Source organism: Strigops habroptila, chromosome 7 (genome assembly GCF_004027225.2).
Source record: "Strigops habroptila isolate Jane chromosome 7, bStrHab1.2.pri, whole genome shotgun sequence".
Taxonomy (NCBI): domain Eukaryota; kingdom Metazoa; phylum Chordata; class Aves; order Psittaciformes; family Psittacidae; genus Strigops; species Strigops habroptila.
In genome coordinates, this window is record NC_044283.2 from 54,128,137 (window position 1) to 54,147,272 (window position 19,136).

A 19,136-nucleotide genomic window follows, 5' to 3' on the forward strand; every position below is an offset into this window, starting at 1 on the left:
CTGGAGCAGGCTCGCCCAGACCTGCCGCTGCCCAGGCGCCAGCCCGGGGCTCGCACGCACTTCAGCTGCGGTGGGTTTGCGGTGCTCGCCTCCGCGCCGCTACTCGGCCCCTCTTCAGCAGCCACGGGCAGCGGAGGCGAAGGACTCAACCCGTGCCCGGGGCGGCCAAGGCCACCGCTCCCCGGGGCGGAGCGCCCCGCTCGCCCCGCCCGCCCCGGCCCCGCCGCCGCCTCTCGCCCCGCGCTCTCCGCTGCGCGCCGTCGCCATGGCCTTCGCCACTCGCCACTTCGTGCGCGCCGCCTCCTCTGCCGCCGCCACGGCGGCCGCCAAGAAGCTGATCGTCAAGCATGTGACGGTCATCGGCGGCGGCCTCATGGGCGCCGGCATTGCCCAGGTGAGTGCGGCCCGGCCCGGCGGCGGGGCAGGGGCGAGGGGAGGCGGCGGCGGCGCCATGGCGGCAGGGGGGCGGCCGTTACTCGGCGCGTGCAGCGGGAGGCCCCTCACGCCTCGCTGGGGGCTGGCCGGGTGAGGGGGGGACGGCGCTGGCGCTGTGCTCACCTGAAGAACGCGCTCTGCGTCCAGCCGGGACCCCTTCCCGGGGAGGGGGAACTCCGGCTCCAGCCGCCCAGCGCTCCTGCTCCCCGCGTCCCCTTCGCTTCTTGGTTTCTAGCGAGGCGTTGTCCTGGAGCCGAGCCGAGCCCGGTGTATCGCTGTGGCCGCCCCGGGCGGGCGCCGGGTGCCCCTCTGGCGGAGCAGCCGCTTGGGGGCCGTGGGGCGTCACGTGCCGGGGCCAGCTGCCGGCCCGGCCTCGCCGGCGACCTGCCCGGGTCGAGCCGCCGCTCGAGTGCTCCGGGCTGTGGGGCGGGAGCGGTGTTCAACATGAAACAGCGGCAAAAATACAACACTTTTCCGGATTTGTTACAGTTTGTGTGCAAGATACTTCATGCTTCCGTCCCTGGCAATGTCCAAGGCCAGGTTGGACGGGACTTTGAGCAACCTGGTCAAGTGGAGGGTATCGTGCCCATGGCAGGGGGAGTTGGAACCAGATGATCTTTAAGGTTCCTTCCAACCGAAACCATTCTGTGATTCTGTGCTGTGTTTGTGTGAGGAGTGGTGGCTGCTCTTGCACTGGAGAGCTGTACATGCGAGCAGCAAGACCTGACCATGACCCTGGCCCACGAACCAGCCGAAGTGTGTGGTGGGTCTCACCCCATCAGCCTGCCTTTTGCAAGGCACATTGGGGAGCCAGCGTGGGCAGTGTGTGCTCATCACACCGGAGCATGAGGGCTGCTCGGGGGTGTGTAGGGACGTGCCCAGGCTGCCTTGTCGGCAAATGTGTGAATTTGGGGTTTACTGCTGCGGAGGAGTAGAAAGTATTGCTGCACCTCTGCTGTCCGGTTGCTCAACCTTCAAGTTTTCTGTTCTCTTGCTAATCCGCATGTCTTCAGGTCAGACAGGTGGGCAAGAAGAACCAAGGTCAATGTTCTAAATTTTTAAGATGGTTCTTAAGACAACGTGTAGACTATTTATAAACCAGGAAGTGTGTAATAACATTTGGAAAATTCTGGTCCAGGAAGCTTCTAACTTGTAAAATGTCAAGTGACATTTTACAAGTTATTAAAGTAGAATACATTAGCTAAAATGGACATTTAGCTGTCAGTCATCTGCAGAGTTACGAAGTGGTTAATATTTATATAGGGCTTGTTTTCCCAGTGTTTAATCTCAGGCCTTTAGCTTTCAAGTTCATCTTTAACTTGATAGTTTTGGGGCAGAAGACTGAATGGCCCTGTCAGTGATTAAAGATTTAAATATTTGCCTAATTCACAGAAAGACCCTGTTGCCCAAGATACCAGGATAGTTCACAAACTTCACGAAGAATAACTGGAGTATGAAGGCATCCCCAAGTGGAATGTGATAGTGAGGTTGGAGTTCACAAATAGTAATTCTCAATTTTAATGAATTAATGGGTTTCCTTCTCAGGACTGAAGATTTCTCACATTCCTGGCAAATCTCTAACAGTAGGAATACAGGGGCTATTTCTTTTTCTTTTTTTTTCCTAGAGGAATTAGCTAGCTGTTTATTAACTTGTCTGGTGAAATCACTTCTCTATATCTTGATATTGGAGCATGAGGTTTCCGTTGAAGGAGCCATCAAAGAACAACTTTGAAGAAAGGTGTCACATTTGAGGCAGATGCATGCTATGCAAAAGTTATAATTCTGCAGGAAAAATAAACTCATATGCACATTCTGTTAGACTGCACATTTTCAGAGAGTGGCTTGTCAAGCATGTCTGGTATTTGGCCATAACAAGGCTCGCAGTTTTCTACCACTTTTAAGGACCAAGCACTATTTTGCTGACCATCTGCCTCCAATTTATCAATCCGAAATTATCTCAAAGCAGAGATGATTATAACAGTGAGTGGGGTCTCCTCTGTACCTTGTTAATAAAGCTTTTCTTCCTTTCTAGAACACGTAAGGAGTTGTCCCTTCTCTTTCCTTTCTTTCTCATAATGTCAGGAGAAGCTAACCTCTGCTAAAATGTATGGCTGAAAGCCAGGGGCTTATAATTTCTGATACAGAAGCACATCTGTATGAGAAAAGCATTAATTGACCCCCCCCGCACTCTTGTGTTGCTTAGTATTCTTCATATCATTGGGTAGTAGAGACTGAGCAAGCATGCGTGAATTGCAAGGAGATGGTATGACTCTGCCATTTTTCTTCTTATCCATGTAAATATGGTAAGAATGAGATGGGAAAAGGGAGATGTTAATTTTTCTAGGATTTTTTGCCAGCTGGTCATAGGTGGTGTAGTTGTAGGTGGATAATCAGTGAAGCATCTCTTATAAATATGCTTGATGCTGATTTTTCTTCTGGAGGGTGCAGGGTCTTGCTTTACCATTGCAAATGATCAGCAACAGGTGAAGTGTTAGGAGTGCAAGTCCAAACTTGGGTTTTTTTAATGATTCAGTTGTTTTGATGAAATAGCCATAGTGAAAATTAAAAAAAAAAAAAGGTACAAAAAGATGGATAGAGAAGTGTCCAGCTGCAGGCTGACACCTTGTGAAAGCTATGCTGCTGCTGTCCGTAAACAGTCTGGCATTTCTTTATTTGACGGATTAGCGAGGCAACTTGGATAAGAACAGCACCATGCTTTTCTTCAGGAGATATCTCTGTATTTTTCATTTCAGGTAACTTTGTTGGAGTAGGTCTTGTGGGCACAGGAGAATCTTTAGTCTCCAGATGCAAGGTTAAATGTAAAGTAAAAGGTTGCAGGAGGGAAGCACCTAAGTTGTGTGACTTTAGAAACAGCCAGTGAAACCATGTTTTAACATCTGTTTTCCACAGTTGCTATATTACAACTTGTTAGTTCAAGAATTCTGAAGACAAAAATAGACTGTGGCTAGCTAACAAGAGAAACAGAAATTAATGAACAGTGAAGTAACAGATAATGAACAGCTGATTTTTAATAGGCTGTTGCAATGTGAGAAAGTGCATTATGTGTTTGAAATTAATTGAATACTAACCCAAAATGCAACACAATAGTGTTGTCTGTAGCTGGGCCAGTGTTTGTGCCAAGGACATAGTAAGGAGTGTTTGCGGGCCACTTGGGTCTCTGCAGAGTCCTGGAGTGGCAAATGTTTCACTGCTACTCCCAGCTCCAGTGTCACCTTCCTGTTGTTGAGACATGCTCATAGCCTATCAGCAGAGTTGTTGCACTACGACCCAGGAACACAGGGTTAGCCACCCCTTATGCCACCCACTCACCCTGCCAGCATTCCAGTTTTGTTCTCCACAGCCTTTTTTCCTTCCAAGATCCAAGGATCACAGCTAAGCCACTTGCTCTTTTTAAGACAGCTGTTTGTCCTCTAGCCATAGCGGTAGAATCCGTCTGTCTCCAGGATCATATAGTGTTCTGTAGACAGTGCAGAGGAAAAATGGATTTCTTTTTCCTTTTCCCCTAAGCTGAGACCTTTATCTCTTCCCCTTTGCTCTGTGTGTGTGTTTTTGTGATTTTTTTTTTTTAGTAAATTGCATTAAGTCTTAATTCAGTGTTCTTTAGCTCTCTTTTGCCTAAATCATTGCCTAGCATGTTGTCTGCCCAAACACAAATCAGTATGATTGGTTGATTTATGGTACTGATGTTGAATCTTTTCTTTTATCTTTCAGGTTGCAGCAGCCAGTGGTCACACTGTGGTGTTAGTAGACCAGTCAGATGAAATCCTTAAGAAGTCTACAAAAGGAATTGAAGAGAGTTTGAAGAGAGTGACAAAGAAGAAGTTTGCAGATAAGCCTGAGGTTGACATTGTCTTCTTTATTCCTCTAGGAAAACTTAGGAGAATAAAAGCTACCGTACTGAAGTTCTGAGATTTTTTTACAGTTATGCATTAGAGAGCAGTTAACGTACTGGCTTAAGAAGAAAACTATTTCCAGTGTGCTGAAGAACTTGGTTTTTCTGTTTCTGATTCAGGGAAATGGGAAGATATCTTACCGTACTTTCTTTCCTTTGTAGACTTTAGCCTTGAGCTAAAGATGTAAAACGACTTGGCTTCCTTTCACTGCCCATGGCAGGGGGGTTGGAAGTAGATGAAGGTCTTTTCCAACCCTAACTATTCTATGGTTCTATGACCTTTGTAACAGATGCTAAATGGGAAATAGTGCCAAATTATTAGTCCTAATTTAATGGCAAGACACTTTTGAGTGCTTACCTGGGTTTGTACCAATTTGTGCAACAGTGAATAGTAACAAAATAGTTTTAATATGTTAGTAAGGAGACTTTCTCCCGTGCCCCAAGACTTGGATATAGAATTACTACAAAGTAAATGATAGTGCAAGTTTAACTACTCTGGAGTAACATGAATTAGATGTTTAAGATACTTTGCACGTGCATTACTGAATAAGATTTACATACAGTAAGTTACTGTGCAGCAGTTAATGCATCTAAATTTATATTGTAAAGTTTATTTGTTGCTGTGCTTGTTTCTCTAAATTCCATGACATATTCAATTCTTCTTTTGATACATATTAACATATATATTATATACTGGTATTGATGATTACCAGCATGAATGATGCAGCAAAGGAAATTTAAAAGGGCTTGTTTGCATGAGGAACTAGAGAAGAAAAATTGTAGTAGTACCAGGATGGCCAGAGCATACATACATAATTATGGGGAGTCTTTTAATCCAAAATAAAATTGTCCACATAATTCTTGTATTTTATATATGACATTATAGTCTAGAGTGCAGGTATGCTTTTTAATTGGACTATGTCTCCATTTACCTTTAGTTCAAAGTCTTGAAACTCCTTGAAAGTGTATATGCTTAATTGCATAAATTGCATTAATTGTTTGATTTCTGTCCTCACAAACTTGTCAGTGATTGGCAGATTTACTAGTCAGAAAACAGAATATTTTTCCCCACATTTGCACTGAAACTTTAGTGAGTGTAGGTCATTTCTTTTCCTGGAGTATTCATGAGCTAGCACATATGTGTTCGTAGGAGTGAAACTGGATAATCACTGGATGTAAACAATGCAAAGGTTTGAAACTGGAAGAGTTTCTCTTTATGGAGGGCAAGTCCAGGTTGGCTCAGAAACTACTGATTGACCAACGAGTTGTTCATTCAAAGTCTTATGCTGAAGGTTGGACTGCAGCAAATAGTCTTCCTAAAAGAATTAATTCAAAGGTCTCTGATTTGCTTCAAAGCAGATTTGATTGGCTAGGAAAATTTTGTCAGTGAAAGCATTGTATCTGTACATACCTAGAACTTTCTTACTGATTTGGAAATCTGGCAGACTGCCTGAAATTTTGAGGGCTCAAAAACACCTCAGAGTTTATAAGGGGATTTTCATGTGAAAATAAGTTAAATAATTGTAATCAGGTGTTCCAACTTCTTGGAAATGTTTCAGGCTGGTGCTGAGTTCATTGAGAAGACCTTAAAGAACCTCACAACAAGCACAGATGCAGTAGCAGTGGTCCACAGCACGGATTTGGTGATAGAAGCCATTGTCGAGAACCAGGAAATTAAAAATGAGCTCTTCAAAAGGCTGGATAAGTTTGCTCCAGAGTACGTGTATTTTTGCTGTTACATTTTGAAACTTAGACCTTTGTATCTTCTGTTTTTATTCTTACACCGTTAGTTGTGCATTTTCTTAGCTGCTTTTTTTTATAACAGGAGTTTTTCTCCCTTACACTAACTCCAGACTGTCATGTGATATGGAACAGTTGTGCCAGGTGCATGTGTTACAAATGCTTTCAGTTCATTTACTTGTTGCATTGCTTCCTTTGATGTGGCTTCAGGTATGTTTAATCATAAAGCTTGTCCATCTAACTCACAAGTCGAAATCTAAATCCAAATGCAAATACACAACAGTAGAATAAGCTTGGCCTGGTACATATGGGGTATGGTTAAATCCCATATTTAAATAGGAAATTGGGATGATAAAATATTTTCTTTCAGTGCACCCGGCATGAATGAGTTTTAAGAAATCTCAGCCTCTTAGCCATACAGTCAGCTCAGCAGTGGCTTAAGTTTACTCTGTATTACAAGATTTTGGAAATAGCTCATTGCTGTTGTGTTTGAGGTAAAAGTGTAAATAACTTCTTAGCATTCACTTGTTCAGTTACTTACAGTCTCTGGAACTTTCTTTGAACTATGTTTGATAACTGCTGGAAGTTGCTGTTGAATTGTATCCAAACCCAAAATGCTGTTATGCTGAGCATGCAAAAGCTGATCCTTGTAACGGATGACTCATGATCACAAGACCTTGAACTGCTTGCAGGTGGAGGTTTTAACCAGTACAGCTAAATCTGGGGGTATTGGTTAGAGGTATTCTAGACTGTCTAAAGAACTAGGCAGGCTGCACCTTAAATATGCTATCATTAAGCTGACATCAGCCTGGGGAGATTTTCAGGCTGTCTCTTATGGTTGGTTATCTAAATCACCTGCTACTTCTGAAAACTAAATGATCACAAACAGTTGTGCACCGAGCAGAAGGTAACTTGCCATTACCCTTAGCCTGGCAGACAGAAGTAAGTAGCTGCCTTCAGCAATTATCATGGTATCTTGTCATGATAGATGGTGCTTATTTTGTGAAAACAGACCATTGGTTGTCCGAGTCTTTGTTCATATTCAGCAGAGAAAGCTAATGAGCAAATTAGAGTGTACTAAATAGCAAACTATCTAGAACCAGTCAGCAAGGAAAAGTGGGCACAGGGACTTGGAGACTTCTTTAATAATATGTTTGTTTGGAACACCTGGAGCTATTTTTTTGTCAGACTGAGCATAGCTCAGCTCAGCAAGCATAGCTGCCCTGAAACATCAAATTTTACGTTATAAGAATGTTAAAAGATACTGGGCGATGTTCAGATAATGCTCCTTCCTGTGGCAAAAGGCATGATTTTGCAGGGTTGGGAAAAATGACATTAGACAAGAAGCCTTCCTTTTTAAGAGGAGAACTGGAAATGGTGATAAGCATACAGATACCTTACATGGAGGATAAAGAAAAGGGTAACTGTCCAGGTGGAACGGTACGTTCTGTTTCTTGGATGCCATCAGTCTGAAAGCGTGCTGGTTTATGTTCCTGGAGCTTTGCAATATTGCTTGTGTATGTTACATTCCCCTCAGTGTTAGGCTCATCCTCCTAATATGGTAATTGTTACTGAGTTAGATAGTCAGCATCTTCAGAGCAGGCGATAAAACATGGTTACCCACTTTTCAGTTTTGTTTTCCTTTTGAATTGAGTCAGTCTCACATTTCCGTTTTGAAAAGGTCATGCTAAGGTTTTTGTAGAATATCCCCACATTCTTTGTGGCCTTTAGGCATTTAAACACCACAGCACTTTTCCAAACAGGATCATAATGAACATGACAAAAGAATTTTGGGGTATCCACTTTAAGAGCTCTTGCCTACCTGCTTTCTGGGTGGCGGGAATGCCCATCAACATCTCTTAGTCTAGGGTTTATCTGTAGACATAGAAACTCAGCTGGGTACTGACAGTGGTTTTCAACTGTTCGCTGTGTTAGATCAGTGTGTTATAAAACTGTTGCAAAAGAAGTCTTGTTCGGTGTTCGCTGTGTAACAGAGCTGGGCTGTAAGAGTAGGTTTTATTGAAATGGTACATTTCTCTTATGTGTGACTTTTTAGTGCTGTCTCCTGACCCACTAGATGTCATCAAGAGAAAGCACACTGGTGCCTGGGAAAGCGTCACTGGGGCTTCACTAGTGCCGTTGCTTTCAAACGCGTTCCAGCTCTGGGTTATATAATTCTAAGTCACAGAGCCATGTAAATTCTATTTTAAACTCAATTTGAATCAATTGGTTGGTCAAAGCAGAAAGTGTAAATAAACTGTGTTTGTACACAATACAAATCTAATGCTTTTTTCCCCCAAAGGCTTTATGTTGCGTGAGGCTACAGTATTCACCTGCAGAAGTGATGCTGAGATAAAATCTCTTTAAGTGAACCCAGATATAAACAAATCAACGTGCTTAATTTTTACATGAGTATTTGAATTCTTTGTGTACAGTGACAGATCTTCAGTGAAGATAAGTGTCTTTTGGATGCATTGATCTTCAAGGGCCAAAACTATAAGGTGTATAATACTCTTTTTAGTACCCCACCTCAGAACAATGTAAGGCTCAGTTTATGGTGGGACAATAACAAAAGAATATTTGTAAGAAGTGTAAACAGGAATTTTCAGGATTTTTTTATTTCCTTCTCTGTAACACATGCTCAAAAACTGAAAAAATATAAAAAATGGAAATCTGTGTGGATTTTTTTTTACCTGGAAAAGGACTTCATATGGCTTAAAATTCTTGTGATGTAGTATACCCTTTGCAGTGACCTATGCATGGAAGTTGTTATCTTCTCTCTGTTTTTGTTTTCCATCAGCTCCTTGCTCTGGTGTTAGGTTTGATCATCACATCTGCCAGTGATCATTATTAAAAAAAGTGCATTTTTGACATGGCAAATGATTGGGCTTCCAGAGATATGTAAATGATTCGCAAAAAAATACCATTGGGTTTCCAGGATTGCTTAGGAATCAAGTGGAATAGATTTGGGAAGTTAAAAATTTTCTACTCGGAGTCTTTTTTTCCGTCACCTGCTATCAATAGTCAGCATACTTACTCAGAAATCAGAAACTCACATACCTCTTCCAGTGGTTATTTCATCATAGCTGTATTTATATCTCAGCAAAAGAATGGTGATAATCTGCAGGGATATTTCCGAGAATACTGTGGATAGTTGGCCAATGGATGTCTACTTATGCTAGTGCACCAGTCTCCTGCTGTCAGGAAAATAGCTGTCATTTGCACAATCCATATGTTTCTTTTTTTCCAGGCATACAATATTTGCAAGCAACACTTCATCCTTGCAAATCACACAGTTGGCTAATTCAACCACCAGGCAGGACCGATTTGGTGGTCTCCATTTCTTCAATCCTGTGCCTATGATGAAGCTCGTGGAGGTAGGCATCTCATAATGTCATCATCATAACCACTGTAGCACAGCAGTGCAATTGTCACTACTGTGAATTCAGTTGGATGAAAGAGCAGGTATGGAATAAGCTCTTCTGGTATGGAATAAGCTACTCTGGTATGGAATAAACTACTGTTATTGATAAGGGGATGGTGCAGTCTCTGTTGAGGGGCATGTTGAAGGGACAGAGGTGACTCTTTCGGTCTCAAGGCTCCAAAGTTCTCCCCTGACCTGCCAAGAGAGGTGCTGTTTATAATGATCATTTCAGGCATGCAGTCAAGCTGATTAATCAGAACTACTGAGAGCTTAAACAAAATCATCCGATGACTGACAGGAATTTGATTGTTACCAGTGTAGACATTGATACAAAATAAGATGAAATCTTACTGCCTTGTGACTTGGGAAACAGTCAGTCATGTTTGTTTCAATGTTCCAGATGATTTGTCTGAAAGTATTATGGTATTTCCCAGCCTTTAACGAAGGGTAAAAAGAAGTTTTTACGTAATTCTCCAGATGTCTTTTCTAAACATACTCTCTTTGGCTACATCATGCAATTTCTAATAATATTGCAGTGCGGAGCAGAATAAGAAATAATCTGATAGAAGAGTTTATCTAAGTCTCCAAAGTAAAGTACGCATTGCAGAAAAAACAACAGGTCTCTCATCTCCTTTTTCTCACCTTCCCCTGTTACCCCTCACTTTAATCAGCTAGAACTTAAGCTCTTGAATAAGTGAAAATAAACTTTGCATTTTGGCTACTCTGCCCCAAAGTTTCATGTACTTCATACCATTAAATGCTGTAAATCTTCTTCCTCTGACCCATGAGCGATTAGCTCTAGTATTGCTTTGGTGACAAGAGCTTCAAATATATTGTGCCTGCTTTTTGAACTCCTGAGGTTCAGTTTTGGGTTTTTTTTTATTTCTTTCCCATTAAAATATGTATTACACAGCTGCTTGCTCTGTGTCTTTGACTGTACCATTCTCTTCCTCCCCCTTTTGAAATGTTTGAACCTTTTGGCTGAAATGAACAAATTTATTCAGAGTACTGGTGTCTGATGAAGGCTTGGACTCTTGCAGATTCTCTCTTCCTAACTCTGTACCCATGTGGATTTTTTTTTTTAGTTTAATATTGCATCCTGTATACTGTGACTAAATGCTCTGGGGAAATGGTGTAAGAAGGAATGAGAGGAATATTATAGGTGTTGTCAAACATAACAGAAATCTTTACCATAATTCCTAAGGCTAACATAGGCTTTATTGATTTCTGTGCTAAGAACTGCTTGTTGGCAGTAATTTATTTCTGTGGAGGAAATGTCCTGTGCCTCATCTCAAGTGTAAACCAAATCATAGTCTTTAGAAATATAAACTAAGCCTCTGTGAGATTTGAAAAATACAGAAGGTATCTATCATTGTTTGTAAAAAAACCAAACCAGAGCAATCCCTGTCTGACTGCTGTGGTCAATCTTTTTAATTCACCTGGCTTGTGGACATTCTAACCCAGTGTCACTCCAGTTGATGAGTGGTATTTGAAGAACTTTAAAACACAGAAGCTGTGCTTCTAGTGACTTGATCTTGAAAGGTTCCAGTATTAGTAAATAAATACACTTTTTAAAGCTTTGCTTTTATTTCAGATCTACTGCTGTAAATCAGGATTGACAGTGACAAACACTGCAGAACAACATTTGCTGTGTAAAACAGATGTTTTGGTTTGAAATAATTGGAGGAAAATCAAGAGAATCTCCAGAACTATGAAAGATATTACTGAAATTGCTAGTCATCTGTTATGGAATCTGTCCTTCGTGGGTGACAAATGTGCAGTGCCTTTGAGTCTTATCTGCTCTTTTCACAGATTATTGATCTCATGCTTAGAAGCACACAGCTTTAGGAGGATTTCTTTCTCTAGTAATCCAAAAACCTAGTGCCAAGGATTCAAAATTCTAGAGTGCGTATTAAAAACTCATTCTTGAAACTGTTGCAGTCTTATGGAAGACTCTCAGATATTTTAATTTAATATTGAAGTAAAGGAACACTGTTGTTTCTGGTGAGAAACAAGCATTTTCCTCAGTTCTAACAGCCGGGTTTTGTGGTGGCCTTGCTTCAGGAAGAGGGGCGGAATCTCTGTGTGACTTAATGGTATGAACAAGGAGATCAGCCTTAACTGCTCATGTGTAGCAGTGTTCAGTTGCTGCACGTGGAGTTCAGTTTAAGCAGAAATATCACAACCAGTTCAGCTTGTGCAAGTCTTTTTTGTTTCTTTTTGAGAGGTGAGGGGGGTAGAGGGTAGGTCTCTTATTAATAAGTTATTTAAGGCATCCCAACTCCAGTGAAGTGTAGAAAATACATGTAACGAAAGACTCAGTTGGGAAGAAAATCAACATGGAAACATATTGCTCAGAAGCTAAGAGGCTGTCACAAATTTGAAAATAGATTTAAAATTTTCTTTAGAATTAAATGTCTGTGTCATGTTTACATTGGGCACAGGGTAGATGTTACAACCCTTTGTATTAGGAGCTATGCCTGTTAATGTGGTTCTCTAGAGCGATGCCATTGTGTTTCCCAAGACAACAGACTATGTAGCTTTTAAAGTTATTTTGTGATACTTGTACACATAATCTCTAAATATGATTCCAAAGGATGGTTCCTTTTACCATCCATAGTGGGAAAGTGTCTTAAAAAACCACATAATTTCAAAATGTGCAAAATGTTGTATCTGTCTTTAAAATAGATTTCTGAGTCTGTTACACATACATATCCACTGAAATTGTTTTTTTTGCAAAACAAATGTTTTGTGAATTTCTGGAAAAATGTTCTGGATTACAGTTTAATCATTGCTGTACTGGGAAGTCAGAAGATTCTACTAATAGATGTGCTTACACTCTCCCCGCCTTCCCTCTGCCCAGGTCATCAAGACTCCAATGACCAGCCAAAAAACTTTTGAATCACTTCTGGATTTCAGTAAAGCAGTAGGAAAGAGTCCTGTCAGTTGTAAGGTGAGTACATTTTGATTGTATAGTGTTCTTGAAAACTGTTAAAGTGGTAGGTTTTAGTAAATGTAAGAGCACTTTGTAAGCTTTTCCAGGCTGTTTTTTGTCCAGTTTCTCTTCAATATTAAAAGCATTTTGACAAAGAAAACACCCACATTTACCACATATTCCTCAAAGCAGAGTGACTCTAGACAACCTGTCTAGCAAAATTCACAAGTATCAGGGCTACAGTTTTGGTTTTTCTTTTCCAATCCTGCAGAAGCCTGGGCTGGAGAGCTTAAGCAAGAGCTCATCTTTAGCCATGCTAGAGACAAGACTGCTACCTTACGTACTGTTAACGCAGCTGGATGAATCCTCCATGGTGTGTGCTTACTGCAAGTTTTTCTTAAGACTGCAGTAACTAAACCCATATTAATCTTCATTGCTTTGCAGCATTGTTTTTTTTCTCTAGAGGGACACTCAACTTCCTAAGCACGCTTTTTCCAAATCCATTAAGTTGTGGTCTGGGTAGCTTTGTGCAAGCTATTGCCTTGCATTTCACAGCCCCCAGGAGACATTTGGTCATAAAAAGAAGGGCCTGCAATCTGGTAGTTACCAGATTCAGCATCTGGATGCTGGATTCTAATTCAGGCTGTACTGCTGAATTGCTCTGTGGCCTTAGTTGACTTTTTTCCTGTTTCTGTTGCAGCTTTGCAGTATGTGATGTGCAGAATATATGGGGAATTATTGTTATAAATTAGCTTGGGTAGAGGGTAAAGCAGTCTCCATTTTTGACCCTTTAAACTCCTGTTTGTGGAAGAGAGTTTGCTTGGAATTCTCACTATCAAATACTGAAATAAATCTGAGTGAATAATAAACATCTGAAACAGTAGCAGTATACAAAATAATACTAAATTTGCAAAGCACTTTCTCTTTGTGTTTTGGATTTTGATTAAAACTTGCGTAAAAGAAGTTCTGTATCAGTTTGTTATCTTCTGACAGCATGTATCTTATCTTTTCATTGATACCATTGGTGTTTGCTGTTGAAGTGATCCTAACTTTCAAAAGCATTGTTTACCAGTGAGCAGTGGGGGAGAAGTAGACTTTTCAGCCAGGAGCGTTTCTGGTAGTGAACACACAAGTGTTAGGGAAGAACTGCTCTTCTCGTATCCTTCAGGAAATTGTATCAGCAGAATTTAGCTAAAGAAAAGTCATTTGCCAAATGGCCACACAAATTGTTTTAAGATTAATCGAGTTTGGCTTGTAGTGGTCTTATTGTTCTCAGTCATGATGAATGTTTATATGTCATTCCTTGTTTGTGAAGTTCGTCTTTTGCCTTTTAATACTGAGCAGATAAATCAGATGAAAAATACAATTTAGAGAGTACCAGGAGTCAATGATTCAATAAGTCTCTTCATCCACTTGTTTAATTAGTTATGTAGCTTTTGAGTATAGTACTGGTACAGAATGTTTATTTAGAATACCTTTTTTTTTCTTTTCGTAGGATACTCCAGGGTTTATTGTGAACCGTCTCTTGGTGCCATATATGATGGAAGCTGTTCGACTCTTTGAGAGAGGTACTTGATGGGACATCAGCTTCAGGGAATGTTGACATATAACACTGTGAAATGTTATATCCCTTCAGAAAAGCCTTGGGATTCCATCAAAACTTTCAGACCTGAAAGGCTGGAAGTGAATCGTGAACATCAAATATGAGCTAATATGTGTCGCTAGAAAGACCTTCTCTGCACTTTGAAATATCAGTGTATACAGAGTCAGAAGGTACTAGTTACTTGTGTGGGAAATTTCTGGTGGTGGAAGATGTTTCTGGTTTGGAGATGACAAGGTGACTGTAGTACCATTGTAAAAATATCCTCTGCCAACTAATCAGGAACCTACCTCTCTCCATTCTAAAAGATGTTAATGAAAGTGATTGAAAATCCCATAATGGGACCATTAGCAAAGTTCTCCCGAGTTCACTTACATTTGGCTTGTGAAATAAAATACCGATTTTCAGGTGAGGTAAGTAGTATAATACTCAATGTCACACTGATACTGGTATGCAAATGTTTGGGTTCATCTATTGCCACATAAAACCTCCTGTTTCTCTTCTATGTCTTCTTTTAGACATAGGTTCTTTAGGAACTCCCATCTCACTCCTGGTCTCTTTTACTTTGATACTGAGGGTAGGTGGAAACTATCAAAAATCCTCAAATAACCACTGAATTTTTCAAAGCAAATTGATAGTTGTTTTGAAAAAGAAACAAGCCAGTAATTTAGTGGATAAAGAGGAAATTATGGAGTATAACTGCTTTTATTTCAAGTGCTCTGCTCATAGTTCTGTGCTACTAAGAATGGCATTTGAAACATTTTGTTTCTGAAATCTGCTTTTTTTTACAGATGAAAGCACTCCATTACGAAGAGTCCCCAAAATACGCTTTAAATATTAAATACTAAAAATCTCTTTTATAGCACATGGAAGGGATGGTTTGATCTCCGGGAAAAAAAAAAATAAACCAACACTACTTGTTTATCCATCAACAGATACCTAATTACATGTCAAAAGGAGAAAAGAGAGAATTTAGTGACTTGAAAGGCAAAGAAAGGCATGGATTTGAGGGGCCATTATTCTCCTAGAAAAAGTCACAATATTAAGTAAAGTGTATGGGTGTTCCAGTGTGTGTAGAAGAGGTGCCTTTGTTACATTACATGTATCATTGTGCATATTTCAGGAGACAGTAGAACTTTTAATTAAATGTAGAAGAATACAGTCACTGAGACTGCATATTAAAACTGACTTTTCTGCAGAAGCAAAACAATATTTTGATTTAATCTTTATTATGTTTGTATTTTGTTCATCAGTATCATATTTCCAAACTTGTTAAAGTTAATTTATGAATTTTTAACTCAAATGAAATCTATTTTAAAAGCTGGTTAATGTTTTGAAAAGCCTGATGGCTGTCTTCTAATTGTTATTTTCCATTGAATCAGGTTAAATTTTTATCAGATCCTTTGTGTTAATTCTCAGAGTAGACACATGAGCCAGATTGTCATCCACATTAGTATGAAATAGGGTCTCTTTCCTGGCAACACCAAGCACTGAAATATCATTTTATTGGGTCAGTCCTTGAGTCTTTATTTATACAGAATCTCCTTGGGTTAAATGTGTGCTTTTGCATAGGCAAAATACCTTTGGTATATTAACAGTGAATTAAGCAGGGGGCATATTCTAAATATTAATGTATGGTGGTCTGTACTGCCCTATTCTCAGTGGAAAACCAAGCAGTCAGTGTAAATTTTTATGGAAGTCTTCTTTATACTAGGAGACTAGTATGACCTAGGGTACTACCTAGGTATTTTTTTTTTCCCTTTTACTGTTTTTGAATTGTGTTGTAGGCCAACTGTATACTGTCAGGTGGCCACGTTCCAAGTTTGACAAACAAAATGGGACAAATCTGTTGATAAAAGAAGTATGTACTTCTGCATCAACTTCAAATGAGTTGAGGATGTATGTGTGTCAGAATTTGGGGAACTGAAATGGTTAGAAATAAGTAAGGCTCATTTTTGCAGTTCTTCAGAAATAAAATGTGGTTTAAAAAAAAGTAAAAATATCAGCTGTAAAGAGTAAAAGGAGATACATAAAAATTACTACTTCATACAGAACTGTCACTGAAGTTGTTGCCTTTCAAGAGATTTTGAAAATTAATTTCTGAGATTCTCTGATCTTAGGTGTATAATTTCATAGGCAATGTCTGCCAAGCTTTTGGACACCCTAATACCTGTACGCATCAAGCATGGAGGTTACTTAACAAGTACCTGTGGGGTTTGTTTAACTTCATCCTTGTAGAATCTGCAAAGAAGTGCGCTGCTTTTATCAAAACGGGTGTTAAAAATAAGCAGTAGAGGTTCATCTGCTTTCATGACAGTATAAAATATGCATTCCCAGCAAAAGAATGAGGTGAATAATAACTGCGACAATGTGGCAATGCAAGATTTCTCTTTTTATGGGCATAGACTGAAGTAAAAGTAACGAACTTCTGATAATTTTGAGTTTGATTTATATAAATATATATGTAAAAAATTTTAGAATTCACAAATGTAACTGCACTTGCACAGTTTCTTCAGGTCACTCCTATCTGCCATCTCTGATGCTGATGGATATACTCAGGAGAAAGCTGCTGTAACTAAGCATGTTGCTCAGCTGCTACTGCTCCCCTCCCCATGCTTATCTTGTCCATCAGCTGGCTATCACTTGCCTTCTGGCTGTTTTAGAGTAAGGGAAGCGCTGTCCGGTGCATCATTCAAAAGCTGCTGCTGATCCCATGAAGCTGAAATTGAGATTTTTTTCTTACGTACACTGTTCAGCTGCCTCTAAAAGAAGCTTTTGATTGTTCATAGTGACCAGTTCTTCCTCTGGTCTTTCTGATAGGTTGAGCACAGTAGCTGTGACCCCATCAATAGTGTAGTGATCTGTATTGAAATGCAAGAGGAAGCTCGAAACATAGAAAGTGGGCCTGCAGGGCTTTTATTTTTTTGTGAGAGATTCGGCTTTATACTGCAGCAAGTGTATGCTGACTCCAGTATTTGTGGTTCTGAAACGTGCAGAGATTTCTGTGAAGAGCTGCACCAGGGTGAAATAACACCCTCTTAATTATTTATAAGTGGTGCCAAGTAGATGCAGAATCTTCTCTGTTCATCAAACTGTCAATCTTTTCTCTAGGAGATGCATCAAAGGAAGATATTGATGTTGCTATGAAGCTTGGGGCTGGCTATCCCATGGGTCCATTTGAACTGCTGGATTATGTTGGGTTGGATACCAGTAAATACATTATAGATGGTACTGCATGCTTATTTTCTTCTGTTTTTCTCCTTTTTAGCTAAATCGTAGATTAACGTTCTAATCTGACACTGAATTAGTTTAAACTGAATGTTTATGCCATAGCCTATTAACTTGAGGAGAAAGGAATGAGAATTCAGCTCAGAATGCTGTAGGAGTACAGCATTTGTACTGTATGCCTGTACCCTCTGTACTTGGGGACAGAACAGAGGTGTTTCTGCTGCCTTTGTCAAGTTCCAGTGGGAAATAATAATAATAATAGTGGAACTTTATCTAACTAAAAAGAACCAGTGGGAAGAGAGACATGTACTGGAGATAAGAAATTCTAATGAGAAAGAATAAATGTTGAGACTCCTTCTCGTTTTTCTGCCAGCCATGTTTCATTCTCAATTAATAGGAAACCCAGTAAATACCTTAGAAGATGCAAGAATGTCGTTTCCCTTTCACGTCAGTTAAGTGGATGACTGTTAGCACAATAACAAAAAAAACCCAGCATAATTGGTGATAACTTTTTGGTGGTTGTATTATTTTGAATGCGCAGCTTAAATATTCTCCGAGGCAGAATGTGACTTTAAAAATGGCATCTTCAGTGAAACCTCTTGCTTTTATGCAGCACTGTGGAGTAGTCTTACATTATTCTAGCTGACCGTGTCTCTCATGGGTAGAAATTCGACTTGGAATTTCTTTGCACTTGAATTTCTTTTCAGCATAGTCTTTGTTTTCTTTCCTGTACTGAACTATATTTTAAGAATTCTCCTTGATTTCCCCCCCCCCTTCCCCCCCCCCCCAAGTGTTAAAAATCCTCAGTCATGGAGATTATAACGTGTTCAGATTTGCTCATAATCATCAGTACTGATCTGTGCTTTATGAAGCTGTGTTGAAAGATCTCAGATTGTCTAGCATAAATTCCAGGCCTTCAGTTTTCTGACCTTTTAATACTTTTCTAAGGAGGTGCAGATCTCTATTATCTTTGCATACAAACAGAACTGTTACTAATTCATCCACTTGTCTTCCACCAGGATGGCATTCATTAGAGCCCAACAACCCTCTTTTTGCACCCAGCCCGCTCCTGAATAAACTGGTACAAGAAAAGAAGCTGGGTAAGAAGACTGGAGAAGGATTTTACAAATACAAATGAACTCCAAACCTTGAGAGGTGTTAAACGATCTGTGTATGCTATTCAGCATTGCCATATTACAGGTGAATTGTGTTTAAACCTTCCCAAGGATGCCACAAGCTGCATTTAGAACATAACCCACCTCTGAACTGAGTGATTGCACTAGCTAACTATTTCTATGGTAAAAGCTTAATTTGGTAGATTATTTTTTTCTTGTAATTCTGAAAAGCCTTATATGTACAGTGCCTTCATGCAAATGCTGATTTTCCAGGTGCAGGACAGAATGAAAAGCGAATTTATGTATTTGAAACATTATTATGTTGATGGAAAAATCCTGAAAATAACCGCACTTTCTTAAAAATAAAATTTTCAACAGTTCTATATTGAATGTCATGGCTTGCAGTTGATGTAGTCGGTTACAGTCCACTGGGTGGCAGTCTCTTTTCACTCTGGCAAACATAGCAAGTGAAAGGCAGTAAGTTCTGTTAGGATTTTTCTGTAGTTGTGGTGCTAATCTGTAGGTGTAAATTACTGCGCCTGGAACAATAATTTTTTTGAAGGTCATATTGTTTAAAGAGAACCGAAAAATCTTCCAACGGAATTTTAAAGATCCTCCAGGCTGTCACCTCGTCAGAAGGTTCCCCATACAGCATTCAAAATCAGAACTCATGATTTGTATTGGGATTTTCTTCAATTACTGGTTGAGGGCCCCCTATTGCTTGGTGCTGTAGAAACATACTGAAG

General features: G+C 40.1%; 2 protein-coding genes across 3 annotated transcripts in view; both read left to right on the plus strand.

Moving 5' to 3' along the window:
• LOC115610290 (cytochrome P450 2U1) overlaps positions 1-10,090 on the plus strand; it is a 30,725-nt gene extending 20,635 nt beyond the window's left edge. Inside the window, exon 6 of the transcript XR_003992172.2 lies at positions 10,079-10,090. The gene's annotated coding sequence lies outside the window, so the exon portion shown is untranslated. The remainder of the gene's footprint in view (positions 1-10,078) is intronic.
• HADH (hydroxyacyl-CoA dehydrogenase) lies at positions 30-18,780 on the plus strand. Of its 2 annotated transcripts, none has more exons than XM_030491539.1 (8): positions 30-394; positions 4,168-4,296; positions 5,908-6,065; positions 9,339-9,465; positions 12,376-12,465; positions 13,943-14,015; positions 17,159-17,275; positions 18,295-18,775. In XM_030491539.1, exons 1-8 carry the CDS (start codon positions 266-268, stop codon positions 18,411-18,413), a joined length of 942 nt encoding a protein of 313 aa, XP_030347399.1. In that variant the 5' UTR covers positions 30-265; the 3' UTR covers positions 18,414-18,775. The 2 variants fall into 2 exon arrangements, with proteins under 2 accessions (XP_030347399.1, XP_030347398.1); XM_030491538.1 differs by having other exon boundaries at positions 236-427; positions 18,295-18,780.
• Positions 18,781-19,136: the final 356 nt, after the last annotated feature.

Excerpts from the sequence above, each read along its gene's own strand:
- HADH (XM_030491538.1), top strand. The coding sequence starts at position 266 with ATGGCCTTCGCCACTCGCCACTTCGTGCGCGCCGCCTCCTCTGCCGCC. Across the intron at positions 6,066-9,338 it reads CTGGATAAGTTTGCTCCAGA|GCATACAATATTTGCAAGCA; the intron begins GTACGTGTATTT and ends CTTTTTTTCCAG. Across the intron at positions 12,466-13,942 it reads AGAGTCCTGTCAGTTGTAAG|GATACTCCAGGGTTTATTGT; the intron begins GTGAGTACATTT and ends TTCTTTTCGTAG.